This window comes from Capra hircus, chromosome 18, assembly GCF_001704415.2.
Source record: "Capra hircus breed San Clemente chromosome 18, ASM170441v1, whole genome shotgun sequence".
NCBI lineage: Eukaryota > Metazoa > Chordata > Mammalia > Artiodactyla > Bovidae > Capra > Capra hircus.
Genome location: NC_030825.1, coordinates 65,835,073 through 65,848,654, shown reverse-complemented (window position 1 = coordinate 65,848,654; position 13,582 = coordinate 65,835,073). Strand labels below are relative to the sequence as shown.

At 47.0% G+C, this 13,582-nt stretch overlaps 1 protein-coding gene across 1 annotated transcript; it reads left to right on the top strand.

The window, feature by feature from the left end:
- ZIM3 (zinc finger imprinted 3) lies at nucleotides 1,295-7,694 on the top strand. The gene is given in 4 exon segments (XM_018063254.1): nucleotides 1,295-1,330; nucleotides 3,339-3,483; nucleotides 4,158-4,259; nucleotides 6,430-7,694. Coding segments are annotated over 4 exon segments (1,548 nt in total).

The following is a 13,582-nucleotide window of genomic DNA, read 5'->3' as shown; positions in this document are numbered from 1 at the left end:
CTTAGTTGTGTCCTGTAGCCCGCCAGGCTCCCCTGTCCGTGGGATTTCCCAGGCAAGAAGACTGGAATGGGTTGCCATTTCCTCCTCCAGGGGATCTTCCCCACCCAGGGATCGAACCCAAGTCTTCTGTATTGGCAGGTGGGTTCTTTACCCCTGAGCCATCTGGCAAGTTTATGGACCACTGCAAATCAGGCTGAACTGACTCAGAGACGACCGTGCCTTTGAAAACTCTCACGGGTGAGAGGCATGAAGGCAGGTTCCTGGAGGGGTGTGCAGGTGGCTGACCTGACGACTCTGCTTGTACACAATAGAGCCTGCACCGTTGGGTCCTTAAGAAACCTTTGATTGTAGCACCTGGGCTTGCCTGATGCCTTAGTGGTAAAGAATCCGTCCGCCAAAGCGGGAGACATGGGTTCAATCCGTGGTGCGGGAAGATCCTCCATGCCCAGGAGCAGCTAAGCTCCACACCTCCCTCCCTCCAACTAAGCACAACTGCTGAGTCTGCTCGAGGGCCGGAAGCCACAGCTGCTGAAGTCCTCGAGCCGTAGAGCCCCAGCTCCACAAAATGAGAAGCCTCCACAGTGAGAAGCTTGCTCACGACTAGAGAGCAGCCCCCGCTCCCCGCAAGCAGAGAAGCAGCCTGCGCAGCATAGAAGACCCGGCACAGCCAAAAATAAAGAAGTCAATAAAAGCATTATTTTTTAATTATTAAAAAAAGAAAGAAAACTTTGATTACTGTACCTGCAAGGTGCTTCCACTCGTCTGATGAGGAAAATAAGCCGACGGTGAGATGTCTTGTCCTCGATCCTGTTTTTGCACTTTCATAGTTATTTGCGCCACCCTAAGTCTCCTCTGTGGTATCTGACTCTCGTGCACGTGAGGCTCCTTTGTTCAGGGGGTTATTCAGGCAAGAATATTGGAGTGGGTTGCCATGCCCTCCTCCAGGGGATCTTCTGACCCAGGGGTCAAAAATGCATCTCCTGCAAGACCTGCATTGTAGGCAGATTCTTTACCGCTGAGGGACCGGAAAAGGCCCCGTAGTTATTTACTTGAAGGCAGAGGATCACTAGTAGAATCACAGGATCGGGGAGATGTAAGTCGTGAGAGGTCAAGGCAATTCTATGGGTTGATGCCACCCGGAGGGGTCGCCCGACAGGGACCCTTGAGGACAAGTGAGGGCTTTTCTGAAGGGTCCGGGCAGTGCTGCCTGTACTGGAGGACTGGGCAGCTCCGGACATTCTGTTTGTCATGGCTTTTTTCTGTTTTCCCTCAGCTCTTCCTTCCCGAGACCGGCATGACTCAAAAGGAACAGGAAATGAAAAATATCCAGGTGAGTGTTTCTTTTTTAAATCCAATCATCTCAGACAAGCAAACATGCCATCTGTATTCCCATTCCTCAGAATTAACCTCTGCTAGCCTCTTTGGCAGTCTTTCCTCCGCTCCTCCATCCCCTCTCCCTCCCTCCTTCTTTGATAGGCTCCACACTCCTCTGGGGCAGCGTCCTGTGTTTTCACACCCTGAATTCCCTTGGGTCTCACCAGCTTCCCTTAATCACTGATGCCTGTGACATCCTTTGCTCACTGATCTGGGAGACACTATCTTATTTCTCGCATGTCTAAAGGAGGGGTGCCCTTTCCCCCTAGTAGCTCAGCTGGTAAAGAATCCGCCTGCAATGTGGGAGACCTGGGTTCGACCCTTGGGTTGGGAAGATGCCCTGCAGAAGGGAAAGGCTACCCACTCCAGCATTCTGGCCTGGAGAATTCCATGGACTGTATAGCCCATGGGGTCACAAAGAAACAGGCACGACTGAGCAACTTTCACTTTTCACCATTTCCCCAAACCAAGGAAAGCCGCTAAACGGGGGTGTGTCGCCATCCAATTTCCACGCCCTGTGAAAAACAGATTGGAAGGCGTCAGTTTAGGAGCAGTGAAAGAGTAAGAGTGTTGCTGTTTAGTCGTCAAGTCATGTCCAATCATTGGGACCCCGTGGACTACAGCACGCCAGGCTTCCCTGTTCTTCACTGTCTCCCGGAATTGGCTCAAACTCAATATCCGTTGACCCCGTTATGTCATCCAACCGTCTCATCCTCCGTCGTCCCCTTTTCCTCCTAGAGTTAGGATGCTAATGCCTTGTTCTAAATAAAGGAACAGAGTTATTTGACGCAGTTCTAGTGAGGTGGGTGAGCCTAGAACCTGTTGTACAGAGTGAAGTGAGTCAGAAGGAGAAGAAGAAATTTTGTATATAAATGCACATTAAAAACAATTAATAAACGCACATACATGGAATCTAGAAAGACGGTACTGATGAACCTGTTTGCAAAGCAGAAATAGAGACACAAACATAGAGGAGAGACTTGTGGACACAGCAGGGAGAAGCGAGGGTGGGATGAACTGAGAGAGTAGCATTGAAATATGTACCCATTTTACCATATGAAAAACAGATAGTTGGTGGGAATTTGCTCTGTGCTCTGTGACAACCTGAAGGGGTGGGAAGGGGGGCTTCTAGAGGGAGGGGACACCTGTGGCTGGTATATGTTGACGTTTGGCAGAAACTGACAAGATTGTAAAGCAATTGCCCTCTAATTTAAAAAAATTAAGAATGGGTAAAAAAAAAAAAAAAAGATCATAGGTACTTCTCTGGCGGCCCAGGGGTTAAGACTCTGAGCCTCCACTGCAGAGGGCACAGGTTCGATCTCTTATTGGTGAACTAAGATCCTATATGCCTTGTGGCACAGCCAAGAAAACTGCAAAGAGTTTAGCATGTAATAAATCATAATTATATTAAAAAAAAAAGATATTGTGGATCAGTGGGGGAAATGGAGACCACCAAATAGAGCTGAGAGAGGTTTAGAAAGTAAAATCGATGGAACTGGATAGGGTTTGTAGAAATGTAACCCTGAGGCTACGGCTCATTGGCAAGATATCTCAGGTACAATTAATTTTCTCCCAGACACAGCAATCATAGAGAGGCTTCCCAGGTGGCTCTGTGGTGAAGAACCCATCTATTAATATAGGAGCCATGGGTTCCACCCCTGGGTTCGGAAGATCCTGTGGAAAAAGAAATGGCAAGCCACTCCAGCAGTTTCTTTTTTAGTCTGTTTTTTTTATTGAGGGATAATTGCTTTACATCGCTCTCAGCATCCTTGCCTCGGAAGCCCTCTGGACAGAGGAGCCTGGCAGGCTACAGTCCATGGGGCCGTGGAGAGTTGGACACAACTTAGTAAGTGAGCACACGTAACACGTAACACTCGGTGAATAAGATGCGCAATTCCATCTTGGCTCAGTGGGAATAAATCCCTGTTCACCAGGCCTCTGGGGCTGGGGGTATTTTTCTGCAGGTCAGGAACTTGCTACAGGGAGGCGTGACCTTTGAGGATGTCTCCGTGGACTTCACACAGGAGGAGTGGCAGCAGCTGAGTCCTGAGCAGAGGGGCCTGTACCGGGATGTGACCTTGGAGAACTACAGGAACCTGGTCTCCATGGGTAAGCATGGCTCCTGGGGGAGTGTCACTCAAGACCTGAAGCCTGAACCTCGTGGCACTCACCCCGAGTAGCTTACCAGTTTTGGCTGTTAGATGCTATTTGCTTTGGATATGTTCATGGCAGGACAGAGATTAGGGCATGTGAGGTGCACGTGGGCTAAATTTAAGGAACCCTCCATCTCAGGTTGTGTGAGTACCCTGAGGATGAGGGCCTCTTTCAGTTTTGTGGGTGGGGGCCTCTCTCTCCACCCCAGTTCTGGACCTGATTTTGGGGGAAACATCATCCTCCAAAAAAAAAGCATTTTAAAATTGTATTTGGATTGACAGCCCCCAGGCACTCCTAGCTGTATCTCCCCATCTGTTCCCTCCACCAAAGGTTGACACACAACACTCACACCAACACATACACACACAGACACACATTCCAACACGTTTGAACACCCTCAGACACATAGCACTCACACAAACACAGAAACACACACCCAAGCACACAAACATTCCAACACAGATGAATGCCGTCAGGCATGGTACTCACACAAACACTCCGACACATAGGAACACCCTCAGACACACGGAACTCACACAAACACACTCATGGAAAGACACACAAACACACACCACGTTCCCACAAAAACTCAGACACCCAACTGCAAACTCTGTATTTCCCATGGACAGGAGGAGAGGACTCCGCCAAACCGGAAGTGATCTTGCGGTTGGAAAATGGTGAGGAGCCGTGGATGGTAGAAACGCAGGTGCTGAGGAGTTGCGGTCCAGCAGGTACATAACCAGGAAAGGGAGGGCTAAAGTCACGTGGATGGAAGTCATCCTTTTTATTTTGGCCGCACCGCGCCCCTTGTGGGATCTTAGTTCCCTGATCAGGAATTGAACCCGTTCTCTCTGCACTGATTCCTAACCATAGGAAGGCCAGGGAATTCCCCCCACCCCAGCTGACCTTTTAGAAAAATCACTAAGTCCTTTAGCCTGAGTGGACCAAAGTCACATGGAAGCTACTGACTTTTTTTTTGTAACGAGAGAATCTCCAGGCATTTTTCTCCACACAGCCATGTCCCTTAATTGTAACCTGAATTTTCCTTTTCGAGTAAACTCTGTTTCTCCTCTCTTCGGGCTCTTCTCTGCCCCCCTGCGCTCAAGTGTTTTCTTTAACACAAGGGCCTTCTCTTATAAGGCCATGATCACAGTACAGGGGTTGACACTGGGTACGCAGCACTGAAAGTAATGCTAGTATTTGTCTATAAACATCATTCAAATTTTATGAATTTTCCCAATAATTTGCTTCATAGCAAAAGAACTGAAAAAGTCGGATCCAAAATTCAGCTGCTTAACTTATATGGGAAAAGAATCTAGGTAAGAAATCTGTGTGTATATATATATACAGATGGACCTCCCTGGTGGCTCGGATGGTAAAGAATCTGCCTGCAATACAGAAGACCCAGGTTTGATCTCTGGGTTGGGAAGACCTGCTTGAGAAGGAAATGGCTACATTCTTGCCTGGAGAAGAGGAGCCTGGCGGGCTATAGTCCATGGGGTTGCAAAGAGTTGGACACAACTGAACAACTAACACTTTAACTTTCATATGTACAGATTGTGTACATATATACACATAGTGTATCTTCTTTTGTATATATATTCTGATATATTTTGAATATGTTCAGAATAGTCAGACATATTCAGAATCTGAAAAAGAATCACTTTGGTGTACCCCTGAAACTAACGCAACACTGAAAGCCAACTGTACTTCCACTTAAAAATTAATTAATGAAAGCAAGCCACAAAGAACAAGATCCAGGACTTGCCTGGGGGTCCAGTGGCTGAGACTCTGACTTCCAGTATAGGGCGAGCGGCTTTATACCTGGTCAGGGAACTAAGATCCCACATGTTGCAGGGCAGTGGAGCCCACATGCCTCCACTGGGAAAGCCCAGGCCCTGCAGGGAAGGCCAAATGCAGCTCAAAATGGGAGAGAGCATGACGCAGTTACATGCGCACAGCAATTCATAGATACGGGATTACCTAAGTCTATTTTAAAGCTTCCTGGTAGCTCAGCTGGTAAAGAATCTGCCAGTAATGCAGGAGACCCTGGTTTGATCCCTGGTGGGGAAGATCCTCTGGAGAAGGGAATGGGAACCCACTCCAGCATTCTTGCCTGGAGAATCCCCGTGGACAGAGGAGCCTGGCGGGCTGCAGTCCATGGGGTCGCAAAGAGTGAGACACGACTGAGTGACTAAGCACACACGTGTTTATTTAGGAAAAAACGAACCAGAACGCACACATTGCAGGCAACTTTGAGTATAAGTCTGTCCTGGATCTTAAGCTCTATTGATCTGAAACTGAAGACACAGTTGCTACACAGCACGTGACCTTCGGTAAGCGGTCGGCAGGTATTCGGCTCTGGTCAGCCGTCACAGGAAGTCCTGTTTTTGATCATTCTTGATCAATATCACCTGAGGTTATATCCACTCCTTTAGTGTTCCTCCATCAAGCTTCAATTAAGTTAGTTTCCCACAGACTTTACACCTGAAACCAGAGTGATCTCTTCAATAGAGAATTTACAGTATCTCATTTCAGTCATGTGAGTGGGGAGATTCACACGGAGCATTTCTTTGTCTTCTTAAATCTGTATATTTATTTGTTTGTTTGTTTTTGGCTGTGCTGGGTCTTCAGAGCTGCACAGGCTTTTCCGTAGTTGCAACCAGCGGGAGCTGCCCCTCGTTGCGGAGCTTGGGCTTCTCGTTGCGGTGGCTTCTCTTGTTGCGGGGCCCGGGCTCTAGGGCAGGCGGGTTTCGGCAGCTGTGCACCCACGGGCTTAGTTGCCCTGCTGCGTGTGCTATCTCCCCAGCCCGGGAGTCAAACACGAGTTCCCTGCATCGGCAGGAGGGTTCTTACCCACTGTACCCCCAGGGAAGTCCGTTTCTTTCTATTCTGTTTTAGAAAAAGACTGGGCCACTGAAGAGCAGAGTTGGAGGTTCCAGGACATAGAGCAGAACCTCAAGACAGAAGTTGCATCCGGCAACCAGGAGACACTGACTGAGCACAAAGACCTTGAATATGACAAACCTAAAGACATCTTCCTCCCAAGCACAGACAGTGTTCCTTCGAGGCTCAGACTCCTTGACGGTGACTCATGCGAAAAACATTTGAAACATAGTTTAGATAAGAAAAGCTATGTAAAAAATAATATGTGTAATATATACAAAAGAAGAATTGGCAATGATTCATCTAAACTTAAAGAAAACCAAGTTTTGTGGAATGCCCATCAAAAGTCACTCAGTTCAAAGTCATACCTTCAGAGTCCCCTAAGGACACAAGCCACTGAGGAATCCTTTGGACGTAATACACATAGGCGGGCATTCAGCAAGAAGAGTAGGGTTGCTGAACATCAGAACTCTGATACAGGAGAAAAATGCTATGAATGTGGCGAATGTGGGAAAGTCTACAAGCAAAAGCCCAACCTTGTCCAACACCAGAATACTCATGCTGAAAAGAAACCCTTTGAATGTCAAACATGTGGGAAAAGCTTTTCCTGGAAATCCTCCTGCATTAATCATGAGAAAATTCACAGTGACGAGAAAGCCTATGAATGTGATAAATGTGGGAAGTCATTTAAACAGGGCTCAACCCTCCTTCAACATAAAAAAATTCACACTGGACAAAAACCCTACAGCTGTAACCACTGTGCCAAAGCATTCATCTACAAGGCAGATCTTGTCAAACACCAGAGAACACACACAGGAGAGAGGCCTTATAAATGCAACGTATGTGGAAAGGCTTTTGCCCAGAAATCCAATGCCACTGACCATGAGAAAATCCACTCTAACGAGAGAGCCTACACCTGTGAGCTATGTGGCAATACCTTCATCCAGCAGAAAAATCTCATTCAACACAGAAAAATCCATACTGGAGAAAAATGCTACGAATGTGATAGGTGTGGGAAAGCTTTCTTTCAGAAGTCAAATCTTCACAGCCATCAGAGAATTCATAGCGGAGAGAAGACCTACCAATGTCAGGAATGCGGAAAATTCTTTACCTGGAAGTTAGGCCTCCGCCTGCATCAGAAAATCCATACTGGATAAAAACCTCATGCGTATTCTGAATGTGGAAAAGTCTTCCTTGACATGTCGTATCTTATCAAACACCAGAGAAGAATTCACAACAGATACCTCCTGCACATTAAAATAGAGGAATGCTCCCCTTAGAGGCTAGCCTAGAATAGTCCTCCAGGAGTTCCCACTGAATGATCGGTAAGAACACTCCATCGGAGGGCAGCCTGGGAGTGCTGCGTACCCTTTGAAGATTGATTTTGTTTATTGTTCAGCAAATATTAAGTACCTTTTGTATACCAGGGATACTTTTAAACATTGACAATGTGGCAATAAACCAAATTGACAAAAATGCTCATGGAGTTTTGTTCTAGTGACTACAATCTGTGGTATCCATTTTTAAATTTTCCTTATTTATTATTATTATTTTTAATACATCTCTTTATTATTTTTTTTAAGATTTTTTAAAAGATGTACTTATTTATGTTTGGCTGTGGGGGGTCTTCGCTGCTGCACTTGGGCTTTCTCCAGTCGCAGTAAGCAGGGGCTGCTGATTGCAGCTACTTCTCTGGTCTCGGAGCACAGGCTCTAGGTGTGCAGGCTCAGTACTGTGGTGCTCAGGCTTAGTTGCTCTGAGGCATGTAGGATCTTCCCAGACCTGGGATCAAACTGGTGTCCCTTGCATTGCAAGGTGGATTCTTAACCACTGGACTACCAGGGAAGCCCTAAAGATTTTTCAGCCTGGACCATTTTTTTAAATCTTTATTGAATTTGTTGTAATATTGTTTCTATTATATGTTTTGCTTTTTTGGCCAATAGGCATGGGGGAATCTTGGGTCCCCAACTGGGGATCGAACCCGCACACCCTGCATTGGAAGATGAAGTCTTTTTAAATTTTAATTTAATTTTTAATTTTATTTATTTTGGCTGCCCTATGGGGCACATGGGATCTTAGTTCCCCCACCTGGGATCAAACTCATGCCCCCTATATTGGGAGTATAAAGTCTTAATCACTGGACTTCCAGGGATGTCCCATGTATTTTTTTTTTAATATAAATACTATCACTAATTGGGGACAATAAACATAAAATGGAACAATATAGTTGCATCACTAAAATGCCCTGGATGGATTATATTAGTAGTAGTATTTATTTGTATTAGTATATACTGCTGCTGCTACTGCTAAGTCACCTCAGTCGTGTCCAACTCTGTGCGACCCCATAGACGGCAGCCCACCAGGCTCCTCCATCCCTGGGATTCTCCAGGCAAGAACACTGGAGTGGGTTGCCATTTCCTTCTCCAATGCATGAAAGTAAAAAGTGAAAGTGAAGTCCGTTCAGTCATATCTGACTCTTAGCGATCCCATGGACTGTAGCCTACCAGGCTCCTCCGTCCATAGGATTTTCCAGGCAAGAATACTGGAGTGCGGTGCCATTGCCTTCTCCGTTAGTATATACTAGTATTTATTTATTTTAGGCTTTTTATTTGGGAACACGATCTGTTAAGTCAATGAATTTAGCAACCCAGGAGAAATATACTGAAAGTACCTGGTAAGTCTTCAAAGTTGGGAAAGAAAGAGGGACAAATAGATGTTTCACACCACAAAAATCTCTGCCCTCCTCCCCACTTCACTTTGTTTTCCAAGAGAAAGGGGAGATAATTCATCTCTCTTGGTGAGCAGGAGGAAAAACCCCAGAATGGTTGACTCCACCCATTGTGAGCACCTAGTTTCCTGTGTCGACCACAAATTGGTTCTCGCTGAGGGCATCTGCCATCTGCCTCTGCAGAGACTGAATTCTATGCCTGAACGGAGTTCAGGGTAGAGAGAGGCACTTTGTGTGCCAGAGAAATTGATCGCACTGGTCTTTAGATAGTTGGATATTTTCGGGAACTGATTTCATGATCCCAGTCCTTGCATCTCCTGTATCTAGAAAATCACTAAATCCCTTCATGGTGACATCAGCTCCTCAAGAGTAGCAGAAAATGTTTTGTAAAGTAAGTGCTTGATTGCGTTGAACTCCCCCTTCACCAAAATCTCACGTATTGACCTTTGGCGCAGTCTCTCAGAGCTATCTGAGACCCTGTCTCCCAGGCCATAGTCCTCATTTTGCCTCCAATAAAACTTAACTCATAGCTCTTACCTTGTACACTTTTTTTAGTTGATACCTGGAACCAGTCTGTCCACGAGTTGCATGTATTTTTTTCAGCATTTATTTGTTTGGGGCTTGGTTGCAGCATCTGGGATCTAGTTCCTTGTCCAGGGGTCAACCCCTGGCCCCCTGCATTGGGAGTGTGGAGTCTTTGCCTCCAAACCATCGGGGAAGTCTGCGTGCATTTTTGCTGCTCACTGCCAGGCAGTATCTTACTCCAAGTCTCACACGTGCCTGCTTGGCAAAAGCAAGGGAGCCTGGAAAATAACATTTGTAGCTAATCAGACTTTGCAACACAGGAAGGTAAGCTAGAAGAGGATTAAAATGGGTGTTAGATTCACCCTCTGCCATGGACAGTCCACCCATGGAGATGGAGGTCTTCAGAAAGTTGAATTCCACACGACAGCAGAAACATCTTCCTGCTTCACATAATACAACCATCCCTCATTTAAATGGGAACACACTCACCCTCTCTCCCTCGGGGAAGTAAGTCTTCCGAGTCATTCCTTTGCTCCCTAAATGATTCCAGGTTCAACCACTAACTTGTCTTTATAGCTTGTAACCTGGAAAGTAAAAGAAAAATGAAAGTGAAGCCACTCAGTCGTGTCCGACTCTTTGCGACCCCGTGGACTGTAGCCTGCACCAGGCTCCTCCATGCATGGGATTGTCCAGGCAAGAGTACTGGAGTGGGTTGCCATTTCCTCCTCCAGGGGATCTTTCTGACCCAGGGATCGAACCCAGGTCTCCTGCACTGCAGACAGACGCTTTATCCTCTGAGTCACCAGGGAAGCTCTTGTAACCTGGAAATTAATTTAAACACTGACAGAACACAATAGATGTCACAGCAGGGGGAAGAGATAAGAATAAGGTGAAATCTTTTCACTTTTGGATTAGACAATAAATTGAGAAAATATTATATTAAGGATGGTGACTGGAGTGCTCTTGGGGCAGGAGATGGCCCCAGGCTACGCATTAACAACTGACCTCCTGCTCACACCTCCTGGGACCTTGCATTCATCAGCAGCCCCCTGTTTACATTTCCTGAGGCAAGAGACCAGGGGGCTCCGGGACTATACATTCATGACTGGACCCCGGTCTCTGTTTCAAGATCTACACCTTGGTATAAAAACCAGCAATGGGAATAGGGTAAATCACCAGACATTGGGCATTTTTACGGCAGGAACAGACTTGGACTAAACACTCTAAAAAGATTACGAGATCACTCACCTCCCATCCTTGGGGCAAGGGAGACAATGTTGTTCAGTTGCTGAGTTGTATCTGACTCTTTGCAACCCCGTGGGCTGCAGCGTACCGGGCTCCTCTGTCCTCCTGAGTTTGCTCAAATTCATGTCCATTGAGTCGGTGATGCTATCTAACCGTCTCATCCTCTGCACCCCCTTCTCCTTGCGCACTCGATCTTTCCCAGCATGAGGGTTTTTCCCAATGAGTTGGTTCATCAGGTGGCCAACCTATTGGAGCTTCAGCTTCAGCATCAGCCCTTCCAGTGATTTTCTTTAGGACTGAGTGGTTTGATCTCCATGTTGCCCAAGGGACTCTCAAGAGTCTTCTCCAGCACCACACACGCACAAAAGCCTTCATGGGGTCAAAAAATCAGGATAATTCCAGGCCATAATGAGCCTTTGGCCACCTGGGATGAAGCACCAACTCTGGAAAAGACCCTGATGCTGGGAAAGATTGAGGGCAGGAGGAGAAGGGGACGGCAGAGGATGAAGTAGGTAGATGGCATCACCGACTCCATGGACACGGGTTTGAGCAAACTCTGGGAGATGGGGATGGAGAGGGAGGCCTGGCGTGCTGCAGCCCATGAGGTTGCAAAGACTCAGGATGTAGTGACTGAACACACACAGTGTTGAATCATGGGTCGTGCTTCTCCCAGAAGCCTTCACTTGGAGATCCATCTCAGCTGAAGGGTGTGTGTGCACCCCGGGGGAGGGTCCTGGGGTAGGTCAACTGTGGAAAGAGTCAGATCGTCGGGTAAAGGTACACAAAGGCCCAGAAGACCTGTCCTACCTAAACGACTTGACTGCCTCTTGCTGCACTCCTCCTCTCGAGACCCCCACATCCTTTCTCTCAGGGTGTGCATCTCTGCCTTGGTTCTGCCTTAACTACACGAGACGCTTCTCTGTGTCCTCTCCCACTGGTTGCTGCGCTAGTCTCTAATAATAAACTGTGCACCTGCATTTACAGTTCTTGCCTTGGGGACTTCCCTGGTGGTCCAGCTTCCACAGCAGGGGGCACACGTTCGATCCCTGGTTGGGGAACTAATATCCCACCTGCCATGAGGTGTCTCCTAAAAAAAAAAAAAAACCAACCTACAAATAACAAGCACTGAAAAGAGTGTGGAGAAAAGGAAACCCTCCTACACTGTTTGTGGGAATGTAAATTGGTAGGGCCACTATACAAAACAGTATAGAGATTCCTCAAAAGATTAAACATAGAGCTGTCATATGACCCAGCAATCCCGCTCCTGGGCATATAGTCAGACAAAACCGTAATTTGAAAAGATCCATGTTCCCCTATGTTCACAACAGCACTGTTTACAACAGCCAGGACATGGAAGCAAACTAGATGTCCATCACCAGGTACATGGAGAAAGACGTGGTACATAAATACTATGGAATATCCAGTTCAGTCGCTCTGTCGCGTCCGACTCTCTGACCCCAGCAAAGGGTGGACTGCAGCACGCCAGGCTTCCCTGTCCCTCGCCAACTCCCGGAGTTTACTCAGCCACAAAGAGGGTGAAATAATGCCATTTGCAGAGATCCAGATAGACCTAGAGATTATCACACAAAGTGAAATGAGTCAGAGAAAGAAATGACCATGTGCCACTTACTTGTGTAACCTAAAACACGACACGTGTCTGTGAAACAAGAACAGACTCACAGACGTAGAGAACAGACTTGTGGTTGCCATGGGGGATGAGGGGTGGGAGAGGGTAGACTGGGAGTTTCAGATTAGCAGGTGCAAACGATTGGATACAGCATGGATAAACGACGTCCTACTGCAGAGCACAGGGGACTATGTTCAGTACCCGGGATAAACCATCAGGGAGAAGAACGGGAAAAAGGCTGCGTGTACGTGTAACTGAATCCCTTCGCTCTAGAGCAGAAATGAACCCAACATGGTCAATCAACTAATAAAATCAATGAAAGACGATTGCTCACCACGACTTTCTTTTTTGGATATTGAGCTTTCTTTACACTTGACAGTGCCCTGGGGGAGGAGAAAAGAAATGCACAAGAAGGCAAAGGTAACCGGAGGCCAAGGGACAGAGGACGCGGTGTGGAGGGAAGATCCGGGAGGGAAGCTCGGAGACCTTGTGAAGTCACAGGTGAGGACAGCAGAGGGGAAATTACGTTACACATAAGGGGGTTAAATGAAAGCCAAGCGTCCAGGGGATCGTCGGATGCTGCAGGTCTGTGGTACCCACGCAGCCCGGCAGTTTTCTCTAAACGCACTGCGCCAAGGCTGGCTCGTAAATCAGCCTGTGTGACTCCACGCTGGGTTCACCGGTCAGTGGTGCCGTCATGGCGTGAAGGAGACTTTGACCTTGGAATTGATGGCCTTCCTTCTCGTGGCACCTGTAAACGCAATGGGTTTTAGAGTTACTGCTTTTATGTTTTCATTTTAATTCATCTGACCTTGTTACGACTTTGAAAGCAGAATGTGACTTGAGCCCTACATTTCCATTCACAAAACTTGGCTGTTACTTTTTAAAGGGCTTTACACCACGCTGAAAGATTGTTGCTGAACGAAAAGGCACCGGGATTCTTGGCCTCCGGGGGAGAAGAATTCAATCCGGGGCCAGAGACGAGGCTTGATCGCTCAGAGCTTTTGTGTAATAAAGTTTTATTAAAGCATAAAGGAGATAGA